This window comes from Solanum verrucosum, unplaced genomic scaffold, assembly GCF_900185275.1.
Source record: "Solanum verrucosum unplaced genomic scaffold, falcon-dt-bn FXZP01000103.1, whole genome shotgun sequence".
Classification (NCBI taxonomy): domain Eukaryota; kingdom Viridiplantae; phylum Streptophyta; class Magnoliopsida; order Solanales; family Solanaceae; genus Solanum; species Solanum verrucosum.
In genome coordinates this window covers 3,783,436-3,800,779 of record NW_026020048.1, presented here as the reverse complement: position 1 = coordinate 3,800,779, position 17,344 = coordinate 3,783,436, and the positions used below count along the sequence as shown (strand labels likewise).

At 34.2% G+C, this 17,344-nt stretch overlaps 1 protein-coding gene and 1 pseudogene across 1 annotated transcript; one reads left to right on the top strand and one right to left on the bottom strand.

Annotated features, from left to right (window-relative positions):
* On the top strand, positions 1 to 5,010 carry LOC125822466 (ras-related protein RHN1-like). Its single transcript, XM_049501863.1, has 7 exons — positions 1 to 224; positions 325 to 402; positions 521 to 688; positions 1,282 to 1,330; positions 1,943 to 2,016; positions 3,501 to 3,594; positions 4,609 to 5,010. Exons 1-7 carry the CDS (start codon positions 186 to 188, stop codon positions 4,707 to 4,709), a joined length of 603 nt encoding a protein of 200 aa, XP_049357820.1. The 5' UTR covers positions 1 to 185; the 3' UTR covers positions 4,710 to 5,010.
* An 8,394-nt stretch (positions 5,011 to 13,404) lies between these two features.
* Positions 13,405 to 14,699, bottom strand: LOC125822783 (uncharacterized; annotated as a pseudogene).
* Positions 14,700 to 17,344: the final 2,645 nt, after the last annotated feature.

The window sequence follows — 17,344 nt, the reverse complement described above, 5'->3', positions numbered from 1 at the left end:
AAAAAAGGTCTGGTCGGTGGCTGATAGAAAAGTCCAAATAGAACAGTGGAATTATTATCATTTGGTGTACAACAACAACATTTGTTACTATTTCTTCTTCACTTCTGCATTAAGAAAACAACAGATCCCTTCTCCCTCTCTAAATTCTCCATTTTTCTTCCTCATTTTTTTTACAAATTTTATTCATGGCATCCATTGGCCACACCAATCTCAATGCAAAACTTGTAAGTTTTTTTTTTTTTGTGATCCATGCATATGAGAAATGAATTTGAATTTACAGCTTTAAATCTTTTACCGTAAATTTCTATTTGATTTTTTTTTTAGGTATTGTTAGGTGACATGGGAGCTGGTAAATCAAGCTTGGTTATACGATTCATAAAGGGCCAATTCCTTGAATTTCAAGTATTCTTCTTTCTTTTCATTTGACCTTTCAATTTTGACATTTTTTAGGGTTTTGTAATTTGAGTTTATGGGTGTTGATTTAGAATCCGGTAATCAAAGTTGATTATTGATATTGCAGGAATCAACGATTGGGGCGGCTTTCTTTTCGTCTACACTGGCAGTTAATAATGCTACGGTGAAGTTTGAGATATGGGATACTGCTGGGCAGGAGAGGTACCATAGCTTAGCACCTATGTATTATAGAGGAGCTGCAGCTGCCATTATTGTCTATGATATCACTAGCTCGGTAAGAGACTGTCAAATTGGGAGAATTTGCAATTCAAATGGGTCAATACAAGTGCTTTCGTTGTTGGCCTTGTAAAATTGTTTTACTTGATGTATATATCGGTTTTGCAAGTGAAAAGAAATAGGAGTAATGGTTGCTTTACTTCATGCATTTGTAAGGTTGAAAAGGGGTAGAAACTAATGCTGGTCTTCAAATGATTTTCTCTGTCCATAAATCAACCCCCTTAAGAGGAGGTTTCCTATTTGCATAAATTTAGAAGGTTAAGGTATTTAATGTCCAATTCAGAAGTGTCAAACAAAAAAGTGCACAAAATGCAGTTTATGGTTTTCGAATATCTCGTATCGTAGAAAATTTTGTTCCTTAGTGGTGGAAGGACTTCTCATGAAATGAGAGAAGCAGTGGATACAGTTTTGGTCTCTATAGAATTAGGATTAATGAGAGAGAATTCTTGCTTATGTTCACTTTGGCTTTTGCTTTACTTATCTTGTTTCGGATTTGAATGATCACAAATCTGTAATATGGATGTCTGCATGTTTATGCATATGTCTATGCATCTATATTGAGATGTTTTCTTTTGTTTTCTGCTAATTTAGGATTCATTTGCAAAGGCAAAGAAATGGGTGCAAGAATTGCAGAAGCAAGGTGATCATCCCTTCAACCTATTTGCTTTGTATAGATTAAAAAAAAGTGAAAGTTATTACTCCCTCCGTCCACTATTGTTTGTCAGGGTAAAATCATGCACAACCTTTAAGTAAAATTTAATATAAGGTGCAATTTGATTAATATAACCCTACTATCAATCATTATTAAAATGGATTATTAAAATGGTTTGTACTTTTTGAAAACTGTAAAAAACAACTTTTTTCACATTAAAGTAGTCTTGTAACTTTAAAATGGCTACTTTTTGAAACTAATAGTTATGTAATTATTAAGGGCAGTATTGGAAAAAAGTGCTAATTGTTTTTTGATTGTTTAAATTGACAATTAATTTTGGACAACTATTTTTAGTATACCTAACAAACAGTAGGGGACGGAGGGAGTATCTTCTTTCTATTTTGAGTAACCCAGACACCTCCTTTTAGGATGTCTAGTAAACTCTGGAAAAATCATTTTGATGCCGTTTATTTTTTCCTATATGGTTTTCTGCCTAATGTCAACTTTACTTTTGATGATCCAGATTTTGTTTTGAAATAACCACGACCCTGTTTAGATGGGGTTTTCAGGAAAATAAGCAATTTTCTGATAACATGGCAGGTAATTCTAACATGATCATGGCTCTTGCTGGCAATAAGGCAGATCTAGAAGATCGAAGGAACGTTCCTGCAGAAGTAAGTTGTACTTTTTGGTAATCCAATGTTTCATTCCCATCATCCTTTATTGAGGTTCCTCCTATTGGTCCTTGCCTAGCCTTTTTATATCACAGTTCTTAGATGCAGATTTTGATATATTTCTAGTAGTCTCTGCTGAACAACATATCCAATCTACAAGGTTGGCGTTTGAAAAAAGAGAGTAGTAATTGGTGCTTGTTATCGCTTAAGCTTTCTTAAACCAATTATGTATTGGACTAGATTTGAGAGGACCGAAACATTTAGTCACCCTCTAAGATCTTCAGTTCCGAGCATGATATGAAACTAAGGTACTCATTTGGTGGGAATCAATATGAATCAAGTATGTTTCAATCCTAAACAAGTTGGTGTTGGCTATATGAATCCTCTACATCTATTACCGCATTCAGAGGTTTCATCATAATCAGCCTATTTTCGTATTGGGCGCTAACCAGTACAGCTTTTCTTTATCTTAATTTGGAGTTGACTATGCTTTACTATGTTCTCATAGGCAGAGGTTTTTTGTGGCAATCACTTTAGGTAAAATTAATCCAATGCAATTAGTACTCTAGGAGAAGTTTGCTGCCTTTTTAGACTCCATTTATGGGATCACACTGGATATGTTGTTGTTGTTGAGGAGAAGTCTGCTGCCTTCATTTTTTTGAAAATGCTATTTCCTAGTTTAGTTTGTTGCAATTGTAAGATAGGTCATATGAATTCGTAGGCTGTTAGGTGATACACAGATCTCTTCAATTGTGGAACAGGAATGAGTTCTCAATCCATCGCCTAACCTAACATGCAATTTTCCGTGGTTAAGCATTTTTAGATCTACGTCAATGCTCTTATGGAACCTTGAACGTTAAAAACAATCTCTTTATTTTTTTTTGAAAATGGTAATTGTTTCTATTTCTGCAGGACAGTACATAGGTTGTACTGAAACCCGTATTTACACGAGGAAACTCTAATAATACCGACCTATCCCTATAATGAGTCTAAGACATCAATGATAGAGACGGTATCATTAGAGTAAATTTGATTACACCAAAAACACAGAGTCGAAATGCAATTCAGTTTAACTTGTTGCATACTACTCTCCCTATTCTCAAAAACTCTAAGGTTCCTCTCTTTCCATATTCTCTTTATTTGAAGAGAATGTGGAAGTCATAAATAGTGAAAATTCTTAGAGAAGATCTCAGTGTTCTTATGAGCTGGATTTAGAGACGAAAGTCAACACTAAATTGTTGAAGAGCAAGATAAATAATTGGATCACTAAATTTTAGCTCCCGATGGCTACTATAACTTTTTAGGAGTGGGGGCAGGATATTTGCCAGTGACTAGGAAATTCGCTAATCTTTGTCTATCTGCTTAATCATTTGTATGTTAGTTACCTTATTAGGTTTCTCTCTTATCCAGTAACTGAGGTAGTTCAATCTCTTCATTGTTTTGGTACATCAGTTTTCCTGATAGTGTTCTTGGTGACTTTACAGGAGGCACGCTTGTACGCGGAGGAAAATGGCCTCTTTTTCATGGAGACCTCTGCCAAAACTGCTGTGAATGTCAATGATATTTTCTATGAAATAGGTACGATGATTTCTTTTCTCATTTAAATATTTCCTTTTGTTGCTCTGTGTGTTTTTCATTTATTTTTAATGGTATATTAAGAACAGGCAATATTATTATGCATCAAAGTTATTGAATCTTAAGGTACAAGTCAAATGTAATTTTATCTTCAGTGGTTGTCATCTTGTGCTCATCCTATTAAATCTGTTTCTTTTTCTTCGATGAATATCATATGTTAAGTTATTTTCTTTCGGATTTAGCAACATAGGATCACTATTAAATTTAAAAAACATTAGGCTTATTGTTTAACCTACACTCGAAGGGTTGAAGGGAGATAGTGCAACAACCTTGCCTTGGTGTTTGCACTAAAGTGCTGCCTAAGTGAGGTGAGCCAAAGCACTCAGTTCTTGTTACACCTAGCTTTAAAGCTTAAGCACGCCTATTTGCTTTAGCCTCGGTTTACTCATACTATAGTTAGGCATCTCTAGTACCTTAGTGCGTAGATTGGAACTTTATGAGATTCAACTCGTCTGAAAGTAGTGTCCTTCCCTTCATGTTGTTTGGGGTGATGAGAAGAGAGCAGTGTACATATCTGTTTCCCCTTCGTTTTCAATTGGAAAAGCTTGAAAAGACTAATGAGTTGCTCGCTCTCGTTTGTTAAGAAAATGAATTCTCGTTAAACCTTTTTCACAACAAACCACCTTCAACCTCGCTCAAATATTTTATTAGATCTTACTAAATTCTAGCATAGTAATTTTACCCTATGGGCAATGTTTATTATAGTTTGTGATATTTGTATGAATCTTACTAAAAATATGCTTAATATTGAATAGGGAGAAACAACTTAAGTCTTTTAGAAGTGTTAAGTTTTTTTTCTCCAAATGCCTAAACTCTAGCAGGATGAAATTCTGAAAACTTTTGTTATTTTAGGGGTTGCACTTTATGTAGGTTTTTTACTTTTGTTGTGCAAAAAGAATTGAATGTCTTTTTTATTCGCTTTGAGTCCCTTAATCTTTGGAGTTTGCCATTTTGCAGCTAAACGGTTGCCTACAGCTCAACCCACTCAAAATCCAGCAGGAATGGTTCTTGAAAACAGACCAGCAGAAGGATCTCGAACTGCATCATGTTGTACTTGAAAATCATCATCTCTCATAAATTCATTGAACCTTTCCTAATCCTTGTCTAGAGTTCACTTGTTCTTTCATGCTGTGCTTGTACCGATGAACATGAAGTCTGGAAAGTGGGAGTGGCATGGTTCATAGGGAATAGAATATGTAAAACAAAAAAAAAGATTTCTTTAGAAGTTCCCTTAATAGAGGCAGGAGGCACCTGATTTAGTGCACATTGGCTTGGTCCTCACCTCATGCTTCTTGTTTCTTTCTTTTCCTATTTTGTAAATGATTCTAATTTCCATCAACCTTTACCTCTTCATTTCCACCTGATGAATGGAATGGAGTCCAAACTCTGTTATGTTATTCCTTGAGTCTTGATTAACCTGTGTTGGTTTGTTTTTATTATAATGTTGTGAAGCTTGTAATTTGCTTCAATGTTAGGGGAAAAATGAAGAAAAATGACCATCTGAGACTCATCTTATGCACCGTGATTATTTCTTTTTTAAAAAATGTGTAAAACTATAGATAGGAAACTAAAGAAATTTACACAATTATTACTATTATTGCGTTGAGTTTTATAAATTTATAACTCAAGATATCTTGCGGTTGTATATTTTAAAATAAAAGTGGAATGTAGCTTTGAAAATCAGATACTTATTATTTTATGCTTGGTCATACCGAAATAATGATGTTAAAGAAAACAAATATTATTAGTACACGAATTTTAGATATTTACATTTTATGTGTGGACAGCTAGGTCCATAACCAAACAATCAGGAAATAGTGTTATAAATAATGTTGGTCCTACTTTTTCTGGTAATGGACAGGCAAGTTACACGTTTAGTTGGTCGATAAAAATAATTATATTCGCAAGTTGAATATTATGTTGTACAAGTGTGTATATATATATATATTGTTTTGTCGTGTCATGCAAATTCATAAATATCACTTTGGCAACTTTATTTTTGATTTTCTGATTCCTAGTAGTTTAGTTAATGTAGCAATGTTAGTAATTAATTTATAACCTAGATTTTAAATATTCACGAGAATAATTGAATTGATTTAGCAAATGGAGTGCCTTTGTCTCAAGTTTGAAATTTCATGTCTGCCTTTTTGATCGACCTTGCTGCACTAAAATTACCTCTCCAATGTAGTTTGCGAACTATTAGACTAGATCAAAGTTTACCCTATGTATATTTGAAAGAAAGCAATAGTGAATTTCTTGTTGACAAAAGAGGAAAAATATTAATTTTAATCACATATTTAATTGTATGTGATTAAATAGATAGATGGTCTAAGTCATCCCCACCAACTATATATATCTATTCAGCAACATATTTTATAAATGGCAATAATTACGTTAATTTGTCCACGTTTAGTAAAAAAATATTCCAACATTGAGAAGCTTTTTTTGGATAAACATGTCTCCAAAGGTGATGTGGAGATCTTATTTTCCTGACTCAATCTAATCATATTTTTGTAAAATATAACATAATACTATTACTAAAAATTGTGTTAAGTAATATTGAACTCAAAATCTCTTCTAACTTAAAATCAGAGACTAAATTAATAGATGATAAATATAACTTCAATAAAATAATTAAATATGTATTATTTATATATATCAATTCCATAAAAAATTCTGCATATGTCACTAAATCATCGAGAAGTGGAAGGTGATTGGTCTGAGTTTTGTGCACATGCACTTCATTATCATCGTGGTTAGGGGGTACATAGGTCGGGTTGGTTTGTTTTTTTATAAAAAAAAATCAAACCAATTATGTCGGTTTATTAAGTTTATAAACCAAATCAAACCAATAAAAATCGATTTTTTCGGTTTCGATTTTATTCGATTCTTTTGGTTTTTTCGGTTTTTTTTAAAGAATGTTTATGTTTTACAATAGGAGAAGCCAATATTTATCTATCCATCTTCATTTTGTACAAGCTGGAAGTGTTTTTAGTACAAAAATAAGTCTATTTAACATGGAAAATTAAAAACACATCACTTCACATTATGTTTGTAAAATATCCTCTTAAAAACCCAACAAAAGAACTGCAAAGCTACTCCAATAATCTTCAACTACCATCATCCAGCTGCATATTTTTTTCATCCAAACTAATATATACTCAAAAGGTCACCTAGACATACATTCTGAAAGAAAGAAAATTATCAGTACGTGAACGAGTAACTAGACTTGTAAAATTAACTTTGTTAGATAATAAAGAACTGTAAAACGCTATTTCAATAAAGGGAAAGGAAATACCTATGTATCAAAAGATTTGCAAAAAGCTATTTCATTAAACTAATCGATACTCAAAGGAGCACCTGGACATTCTGAAAGGAAAATAATTATTAGCACATAAATAAGTAATTAGATATTGAATCATTTGTCAACTCAACTTTGTTAGATAGCAACTAGCATAAAGTTATTTTCAAAGTAGAAAATTAATATCAAAGATGGAGAATTAAGAATTAAATTAGTAAATTACTTTTTTCAACTTCTTCAATTTTCTGAACTTCCTCCAAATAATCTTGAACCTTCCATTCTTTAGAAGGTGACCGTATCCATTGTTGAGTGCAAATAAGAGCTTCTACTGTCTTTGGTGATAAAGAACTCTGATATGAATCAAGAATACGACCACCTGTATTGAAGGCTGATTCAGATGCAACAGTGGACATGGGAATAGAAAGAACATAAATAGTTGGATATCTATTCGATGAAGCTTTCCACCAAGTCAAGATATTAAAATCTTTTGGCTTCTTTACATTATCCATCAAATATTGATCAAGCTCAGATTTATTTTCCAATGTTTTCCTCATCTTCTAAATGTTTCTCCCATTGAGAATGCAATATATCATCAACTTCACCCATCATCTAAGTGTCACCTCCAATGTTATTTGTAAAAGTTTAAGTCGAAGAATAATTATAGTGATTATACAAACGTTTCAAGACACCTTCCACATTATCTGCCTTTAATTTTCCCAATAAGAAGCCATATGCTTTGCTAAGAATAAAATTGACATATCGCATCTTATACCTAGGATTCAACACAATAGCAATGAATAACAACATGTTCAAATTCTCAGGTTTCTCAATATTCTCCCAATATTTATCAAACTTAACCTTCATCCTTCCAGCCATGTCAATCAAAATAAGATCTTCACTACAATAGTACTTCAATATAGAACTTCGAACATTAAAAAAATCATGGAAGAATATATTAGAAGTAACATATAAGCTCCCTTAAAATTTTAAAGTAGACTGATAGAAAATTTTAAGAAACTTTATAAAACCTTTCACAAGCTGCCAACCATTTGTAGTTGGATGTCCTTTCAATTCACTTTGAAGACAATACTTTCGATATTTATGATCATCCACGTACATTCTTGCAAAGGCCTTTTCAAAATTTACAGCAGTTTCTAACATCGTATATGTATAATTCCACCTAGTTTCAACATCAAGACTTAAGAAGCCATGAGTGTCTAGCTTAGTCTTCTCAACATATGACTTGAAAGAGGCAAACCTAGAAGCAGAAGATTTGACATATTTTACTGCATTCCTTATGCGAGAAATTGGCTCAATTTGTTCATCTAAACCTTCTTTTACAATTACATTCAAAATATGAGCATTACATCTAACATGTAAAAACTCATTTCTCAATATGACCCATTTCCAATCATCAATACGTGCCTTCAAATGCTTAATGGCAGCATCATTGGCAAATGCATTATCCAGAGTCACTGTAAACAAGTTTTCAATTTCCCAATCCAACAAACATGCTTCAATACCTTTAGCTATAGTCTCACCCTTGTGATCCGGAGTTTGAAAAAAATTCTTCTGTAAGTTCTATTCATCATCAATCCAATGAGCAGTCACAACCATATAAGTCAAATTTTGAAGTGATGTCCATGTATCACTAGTAATGCATATATGTTGATTCTTGACAAGTTTTTTAAGCTTCTCTTTCTCTTCTTGATAGATCTTCAAACAATGTCTAGCCACAGTTACCCTGAAGGTAATTCAAAATAAGGCAAAGCTTTGGCCATCAATTTTTTAAAACCTTCCCCTTCAACCACTTTAAATGGTTGTTCATCAATAATGACAAATTCAGCGATGGCCCTCTTAATATCCTCCACATTGTACACAACCTTTTCTATAGAACTTGTTCCATTTTCTTATCCCCCTACTTTGATTACATATATATTTCAAAGTTGTTTGCTTTCTATCAACAAATTTAAAGGGAGATTTGAGACATTTGTCATTTAAATGTGACCACAATACAGAGGTCCCATTTGTTTTTGTCTCAGCAGCAAAGTGTTTTACACAATAGTTACATTTTGCTCTTCGTTTACCTCCTTTAGCAATAAATTTAGGAAAGTGATCCCAAATTTGTGACATTTCTCTCCCAGTATTACCATCCGTAGGAATGGAATATATTGGGGTTGTTCTTTTTTGCTTTTTAGGAGGAGTGCAGAGATGATGAGTGCTTTTGACTTTCTTTTGAGGTTTTGATACAACCGGAGGACTATCGATAATCATTTATACATCAGTTCCAGTCGTATTCATCATCTAAGGAAGTGAAACACAAAAAATTAAGAGTTGTAGCAGCAGCCAACAACGATTCAAAATAAAGTTAATCATTTGCAAGAAAAAGTGAATGACGAACTTCATTGATAAATTTACATTGGCAAGAAAAAGAAAAAGAACAACATACCTGACTATCTATAGATGAGCAGATGAAAGATTGAGCAGCTCTTTGGAAAGTGAGAAATAAGAATATGACTAGTTTCTAGGGTTTTAACTTTTAGGTTTATATTGAGCTTAGATCATTTCACCAATTGATGGATCATTTCACCAATTACAAGTTACCCAAATCTGAATATATATCTAATTTGTACATATTGAAAATTAATAAAACTAATTTTAAAATATTTACAAAATAGATTATTTAATATTTTTATGTATAAAAAGTTAAAACTATATAAGTATTATGTCGGTTTGGGTTGAATTCAGTTTGACTTTTTTTTTATTAATACCAAACCAAATCAAGAATGGTCGGTTTTCTTTTTACAACGCCAAACCAATCAAACCAAACCATAAGTCGGTTTTTTTTCTCGGTTTGACTTGGTTCATCGGTTCGGTTTGACTTTATGGTTCGGTTTGTACACCCCTAATCGTGGTAGCTTTAACTAGACAAATTATTATTGTTGCATTTTCTTTTGACTAGGGATGAAAATGGGTTAGGCGGGGCAAGTTGAATTTTGACTCGTAAATTTCTAATTTCAATCCGCATAGCCCTGTTCTACAGAATTATTTTATTTATTTTCCATATTTATCCATTTTAATATGATTAACTTTCTTTGTTTTTTTAAAACAAATTTACCACTAGACAGTGTCTAGCGGTCTTTTATTAAACATAAAAAATATCAATAGGGACAAGTACAAGCAAGGAGGGCTTGACCTAATTACCTTACTAATCCTAATGAAGTACCTAACTTCTGCTACCTAACAAACATGAAGAAAATAAGAACTAGAGAGAACTAAGTATTTTCTTATCATCACAGAATTTGTAATACACTCCATGATGATATTATAAATGAGGATGTGTCACGACCCGATTTCTCAAGTAATGATGGCACCTACTATAACCCACCAGCAGGTAAGCCAACTCGTAACCCGGAACAAGTAATGGGTCTAAGGGTAGAAACTAAACAAGAGTAGGCAAATAACAATATAAACAGGCGAAAGCAAACCAAAAACATATATACAAATAAAGATCCCTCCCAGAACCTCGAAGTCACTAGTACAGAGCTACTAACAAAATGAGTACAAGTCCCAAAAATGGACAACAGAGACTGGACTGTCTCGAAAAGAAAAAGACAAGTCTATATATACAGATGGAGACTGAAATAGTACAAAACGCCGTGTGCTCAACCCCGTCTCCGGATCAGACTGCTCCAAGTTCGATCAACGCTGGCTACTAGTGCCCGGACCTGCATCACGAAACAGATGCAGAGCGTAGCATAAGTACCAAAACAACAGGTACCCAGTAGGCATCATAGGCCGACTGAACTTGAAAAGTAAAGGCAATATGAAAAGAAAGAATACGCAAATCGAGGTCAAGAACAAAAATCTAACTAACAAAGGAATGCACACGAGTGTACAAAGAACTAACTAAAGTAATCTATAAGCTAACTACACCTAACTGGGCCCCATAAGTCCAGAAGGTACACTCGTGCGCAAGTTAAATAAAAACCCGAACGGACCCCCATAAACCCGACGAGTACACAAAATAACTATAACTAAAGACAATTGCATATGAGAACCCAAGAACGAAGAACATCGAACCAGAACCTCAACCCTAATTAGTAGAATTTGACAGTACGGAGACCGGACCACGAACCGGATGCTCACAAGAAGTACCAAAGTAACCAATCACAAGTAACAAGTATAAGAGGCCGGAACTCTAATTGGATGTTCTATATAAGTATTTGGGCAATAGAGGCAGGAACTCTAACCGGATGCTCTATATAAGTAACTGGGCAATAGAGGTCGGAACTCTAACCGGATGCTCTATAAATGTGCCAATGTAGCTGCTGAAAGAGTCTCAATCGATCCACGCTCATAAATGTCCGTGGAACGTCGTTCATACTAAGTCAATCAATGTAAGTCCTTGGAACTGAATCGAAAATCAAATTCAAATCGCGAAGCAGAACTAGCGTCGCCGATTTAACTTGTGAAGCTGTAACATCAGGTAAATAAGGATAACTATCATCAGATCAAGCGTATTGCCTAACTAAGGCCCAAACTATCAGACTCAAGTCTTCTACTCCAATCTACAGGCATCTAAGCCGGTCGAGCGACGTCGGGGTAAAACTAAGGCCTATCGGATTCGAATTATGTATTTCTAAGGCAAGCCCTAGTCAAACCTAAACTAAGGCCCAACATGCTTCAAATAAACAGTAATTAAGCATGCAAGCACTTCACATAGCGAGGAGGGTCAATTAATAACATAAAACATGCTCACAGTTACTCGATAATTCTCGTAATACGCCGAAAACATGATTTCTAAACACCTATGCATGATTCAGAAACTACCAACCCAAATCCCAACTAATCAACATGCATTCACACTCTTAAGCTCAATCTAAGAGAGGGAAACCGTAGCCTACCTGTAAGTCGATCACACGCGCTCCAAAATCACTTCTCTAGAGCTTTCTCTTTCCGAATGTCCTCGAAACGCTGCCCCGCTATCAAAAATAGAGTCACAACGTTATTACGGTCGTTTAGACACCAAAATCACAATAAACGAAGACGGACCTATTTCGGGGTCAAAACGAGTTAAGTGGGACCCGCGCAGGAAATTCTGGAATTAACCCAAAAGTGGGTCCTAACCAGTTCCCCCATCTCATGTCCTAAAATGAGACATAATTCGGGGCTCGGGAACAACACAATATCAACATGCAACTAAAACCCAAATTTTTTCAAAAACTAGAAATGGGACAGCAGTTGAATCAGTGTATTTACCAGAAACTGGACGTCTACAGTGAAATGCGACAACACCACGATGTTCTCCTCGAAAAACCACTAAAGATAGCCTCAAAAATCACTGAAATTGGACCTAGAATTGCTGAGAAAGCAAGTATCAAAATCTTCCAAAATCAAGCTCACAAAAGGGTCGTGGCAGCAGGTATTTTACGAAAATTACCTCAAACGGGGACTCCAAATCACTATCCAAGATCACCAACGCGTTGTCCTCTAAAAATCTCACAACTTTTCCTTTTGAATCTCCCAAATCGGTTGAGAGGTGAGAGAGTTATGAAGGTTTGAAGTTTGGAAATATGTTGCTGTTTTTCTGCATTTATAGCAGATTTTCTGCAATTTTCCAAAAACTAAAAACTCCGACGAGGTGCTCCGAGCTCGTTCGGAATCCCGTGCACGCAAACGAGATATGCAACCATACCAAATTCGTCATTCTGGACCCAACGGCGCAGTCGAAACTTTCATCAGAGGTCATATCGATAAAAAGTGGGTTTCACTTCCAAAAGCCATTTTAAGTCAAAACCCACAAAAAGGCTCGGAAAGATATCGAAAATCTCCAGACACAAAAGAAGGGTCAATCTAGACCAAACTCGACATTCGGAGCTAACCTCGCTGACGGAATTCTTATCCGAGCGCGTTTACTCAGAATGTTGACCAAAGTCAAACTTAGGCTTAAACTTAAAGTTAAAACGCCTAATCGCACCGACTCACACTGAAAACCTCGAGAGTCATGTCGACCATGCAACTAGCCTAAAATGACCCTTCCGGAGCTGATGGAATCGTCAAAATTGGATTCCGATATCATCTTCTCGAACTTTTGATCGAAAATATTCGTTCAAGGTTCATAAGCTCCAAAACACTAAAACTCACACCATAACCAAATGAACGACCAGGTGGCCAAACTGTCAGTCCCAACAAGTCATAAATGACTTGGGGTCGCTATAGGAACGCTCTAAACGACACACAGAATGCAAGACACAAAAATGACCAGGAGGGTTATTACAGGATGCTTAAATAATGTAAAAATATGTCAATTAAGAAAAAAGTTGAGTTACCAGCCTCAAACTTTCTATTACTAAAGCATGAATTAAAATAGATTGATTACCCATCAAAAGTAACTTGAAATATTTTTCTCTTGTCTTCTTCTTCAAACCTATCCAACAACACTTGATGATTCATACCTTCTTTATGGATTTATTGGATCTAGTTGAACCTATTGATACTGTCAAATGGTTTTGCTTTGCCTGTTGCATCAATAGGTGCCTTGGAACAAACTTCTCAGTCATTTTACCGTCCCAACTATGTTGCCTTCCATGTGTCTTCTTTTTGCTTATGTTGCTTCCACTTCTTTGTTGCCTAGGTGATATATCCCCTTCCCTAGCCATTCTATCAAAGCATATGTCCAGCATATTGTCTTCCTCATCTTCATCAAGAAAATTCTCACCCAAATCCACTCCTCTTCATCAAGAGAATCCTCACCCAAATCAATTGTATTTGACACTAAGACCCTTGACTCATTCTTCTTTGTAAGCTCACATTTAGGCACAAATACGGGAGCTTTTAGACTTAATTTGCTATTCAAAGCAGGTGGTGAGACTTATTTTTCTTGGATCAAATTGTTGTCATTCTTTTTATAACCTTACTTGCTTTCCAGTAGTCTTCAATAAAACATCAAAGTTATTCGAACATAATAGGTCTTTTGAGGCATTACTAGTATCTTGCCTCTTCTCAGTGTCAAGAAAATTCCAGTCAAAACCCTTTTTACTACATAGAGAGCTATTTTCACTAGTCGGGAAAAGGATCCGACTTCTAGTTGATTTTTTGTTTGCAACCAGTGTCCAGTTTTTAGTTGAATTCTTGTTTTCAACTTGCAAAACATGCTGCACAAAATTTTCAGCATCTTCAACATTTATTAATTTTAGCCCTGAACCAACTCGCAGCGCATCAACCCCAACTCTTGGTGTTCCCCCTGCATTTTTAGTTGCATTAGACATCAAATTCAGCCCAACTTTATTTGATTGCACCTCATTAGTAGCAGCCTGTTGGTTATTGCAATCACCTTTGTTTTCGGTAGTTGTTTGAACACCAATATTACTTATATCAACATCCATTTAGTTTACACAATTTTACTCGAAAGTGGAAGCAACCAATTGTCGATCTAAATGAGTGGTTTACTTTGATCGACATCTACAATCTTTCTTTTTTAATTTAATATCTCTCTCGCATCGCCTTTATACTTTTTACTATCGGTAGTACCTTTTAAAGCACTTTCAATGGTATCATCAATTTGTTTGTTATTTTGATTTCTTTTCGAAATCAAAGGACAACTATCTTCATCATGACCTTGGTGCTTACAATAATTGCAATACAAAGGTAGATTATCATATACAATCTCCTGAAAAATCTCGATCAACTTACTAGATTTTTCATCCACAAACTGCAACCTTATACGATTTGAAAGTTTTTCCATTAGATCAAGTATAACCTTGACCCTAGCCTTGCTATGTCTTGACTTGATTTGAGTAGCTTTATCTATAGTTATTGGTTTCCCGACTGCCGTTGCGGACAACAGAGGCTTCTTTGCAAATAATTCTGGAGATAAGTTTGGTAAAGAAATCCAAACCACAGCGAACGTCGTTTCTTCCTTAGGGTTATATCCAATGGACCACGGAAAAACCCTACGTTGGTGCTCCTCTCAATTGTAGAGAAGATAATTAACTGAGCGAGATAAAACTAGTACATAATCTTCATATAGATCAAACCTCAACAAAATTTGTCTTGGAGCAAGTAAGCCAATTAAACAATTGCCCTTGGTACCAAGATGTTTCGGTAAAATTGACCTTAATACCTTCAAATCTGGCGCACCATGGGATAATTTAAACACCACTGCTTGATGTAATCCCTCTTCGATCATAAAGTCTTGCCTTTCCTCCATTGAAAACGTGATAGTAGGTTCTCCATGAATTATTTCGATTGATTTTACAATTATTTTTGAGTTAATTAGGGCAGATTGTTTAGAATCTATAGTATTGGAATTGAAAAGGATGGCGTATGTGGTGGTTTGGGGTGGTGGGGCGGGTTGGACAGCCTCGAAAGGAGGCCGTCCAGTGGCCATAGCAGCCATGACTGCTGCCTGCCGACCTAGGGTTTGAAAAGTAGTCCCTGTAATCCGTGCTTGAGAAAATTAGTTAATGCCAACCCTAGATATTTTAATATGATTAACTTGCTGCTATCATAAAGTTAAAATTTAATTTTACGAAGTTTCAGTACCTCAGGCAGCAAAGTTGTTAACTTTTTAACCACATTGCAAACAAATAAGAAAGAAATGAACAATATACCACAAAAGTTTCATGATGAAATTAAACCATGCATTAATATTCAGAAACCCCAAAAGTTAATTACAATAAACTTGGCTGATAAACCCTCCAAATCCACCCTATTTATTATTTTAAGTTACACCAAGTCAAAACCGTTTAGCATTGTTATTTAATTTATAAATAAGTTTTTATAAGTCTACAATTGTGAACTTTCGGATAATTTCTCTGTCATTCATGTTTAGAAAATTGCCTAGCAATATCACGTTTGTTTCTTTTAACACTAACATATCATCCAACTATTTTTATTTTCTCAAAATATACTTGACACAGTAAAAACTCTTTTTTCTCCTAATGAAATGACATGTCACATTATTCTCTTTTTTAACAATAAATTTTTTAACTCTTTTAAACTATTCATATTTTATACCCAATAAAAGTTAATTACTTTTCCATATGGTTAAAAAAAAGGGAATTTTTATTGTTGTTAAAAATTTCTTGTCACATTTTAAAATCCATTTTTATTTTTATTTGTTTATTATATTAAAAAATAAAGTTACATTTATATTTACAGTATTTACACTATTTTCTAGCGTGCTAACTGTGTAATTGCAGCCTTCAGTTGTAGGCAAGATGAACTCGAGATGAATTGGACCTCAGCTTGAAGAGCTCTTCTTTGATGTTGAAGAAGAGATTGAAAGAATGGAACTCCAACGCATTGATTGAGTTAGCTAGAAGCATGAACTTCAATTTAAGTAGGACCAGTTGTAGAGATAAAGAAAATAAGAGGTTTGTGATATTAATACCAGTTGACAATAACTAACCAATTTTCTATAGCTGACTAATTATATTGATCCATAAGAGCTGTAAGAAATGATATTTATCCACTCTACAATTGACCGATTAATCAATAAACGGCAAGAAATGATATTTATCCGGAACCCACGTAAAATTAAATATTTTTAGTCGGACCCTCTCCCCCTTGCCCCACCTTCCTTACCTTGACAAGTACATCAACCACATGAATTCTCACGTGAAAAAAATGTTTTCCTTACTATTTTGTCTCTTCCTCACCTTTTTTTTTGGTCCCCATTATATAATGGCGTTCCAAGAATATGAGTGAACATTATTGAACTTTCATTAAGATTTTTTACTTTATTTATTATATATATAAAGACAGAAAATATCAGCAATCTGTCTTGAAGAAATATATATTAGCCATGTGGAATTCAACCTAAACCATATCGACATATCAACCAATGATCTAATTCGAAATAAATAATTCTGACTTAAAAGTACATATTCTTCCATTAACATTCGAAATAATTTAATTCAAGTATAACTATAGTTTAAACAAATTTTATACCAATCAGGTAACTCAATGACTGAGTTACGCTCGTCTTGATGGGATATCTATTTACACTTTTTTTTAATCGAAAAATTACATTTTATAGTTAGGTGATTTTTATAAACAAAATATATGTATTATATATGTTGAATTTCCTTAAGTTATTCATGTGTTTACTTTTTTATAGTATGATTTTCTTTGGTGAAAATCTTTGATCTGCCATTAAGAAATTTTATGTCTACAAGTTAAATATAGTGGAGTACAAATAGAAATCTTTTGAATTACCTGATAATATATTTTTTTCTGGCTAAAGATTTACTAATATACTATATAGTTTTGGTAAGTAACTTGTTATTTGTTAATTACTTTTTGTAGAATATATGCATATCTTCAATAGTTTTTAATTGTTCATCTTTGGGATCCTCAATTTGTACACAATCTTTTCTCCTTTTT

Excerpts from the sequence above, each read along its gene's own strand:
- LOC125822466 (XM_049501863.1), top strand. The coding sequence starts at position 186 with ATGGCATCCATTGGCCACACCAATCTCAATGCAAAACTT. Across the intron at positions 1,331-1,942 it reads GCAAGAATTGCAGAAGCAAG|GTAATTCTAACATGATCATG; the intron begins GTGATCATCCCT and ends ATAACATGGCAG. Across the intron at positions 3,595-4,608 it reads TGATATTTTCTATGAAATAG|CTAAACGGTTGCCTACAGCT; the intron begins GTACGATGATTT and ends GCCATTTTGCAG.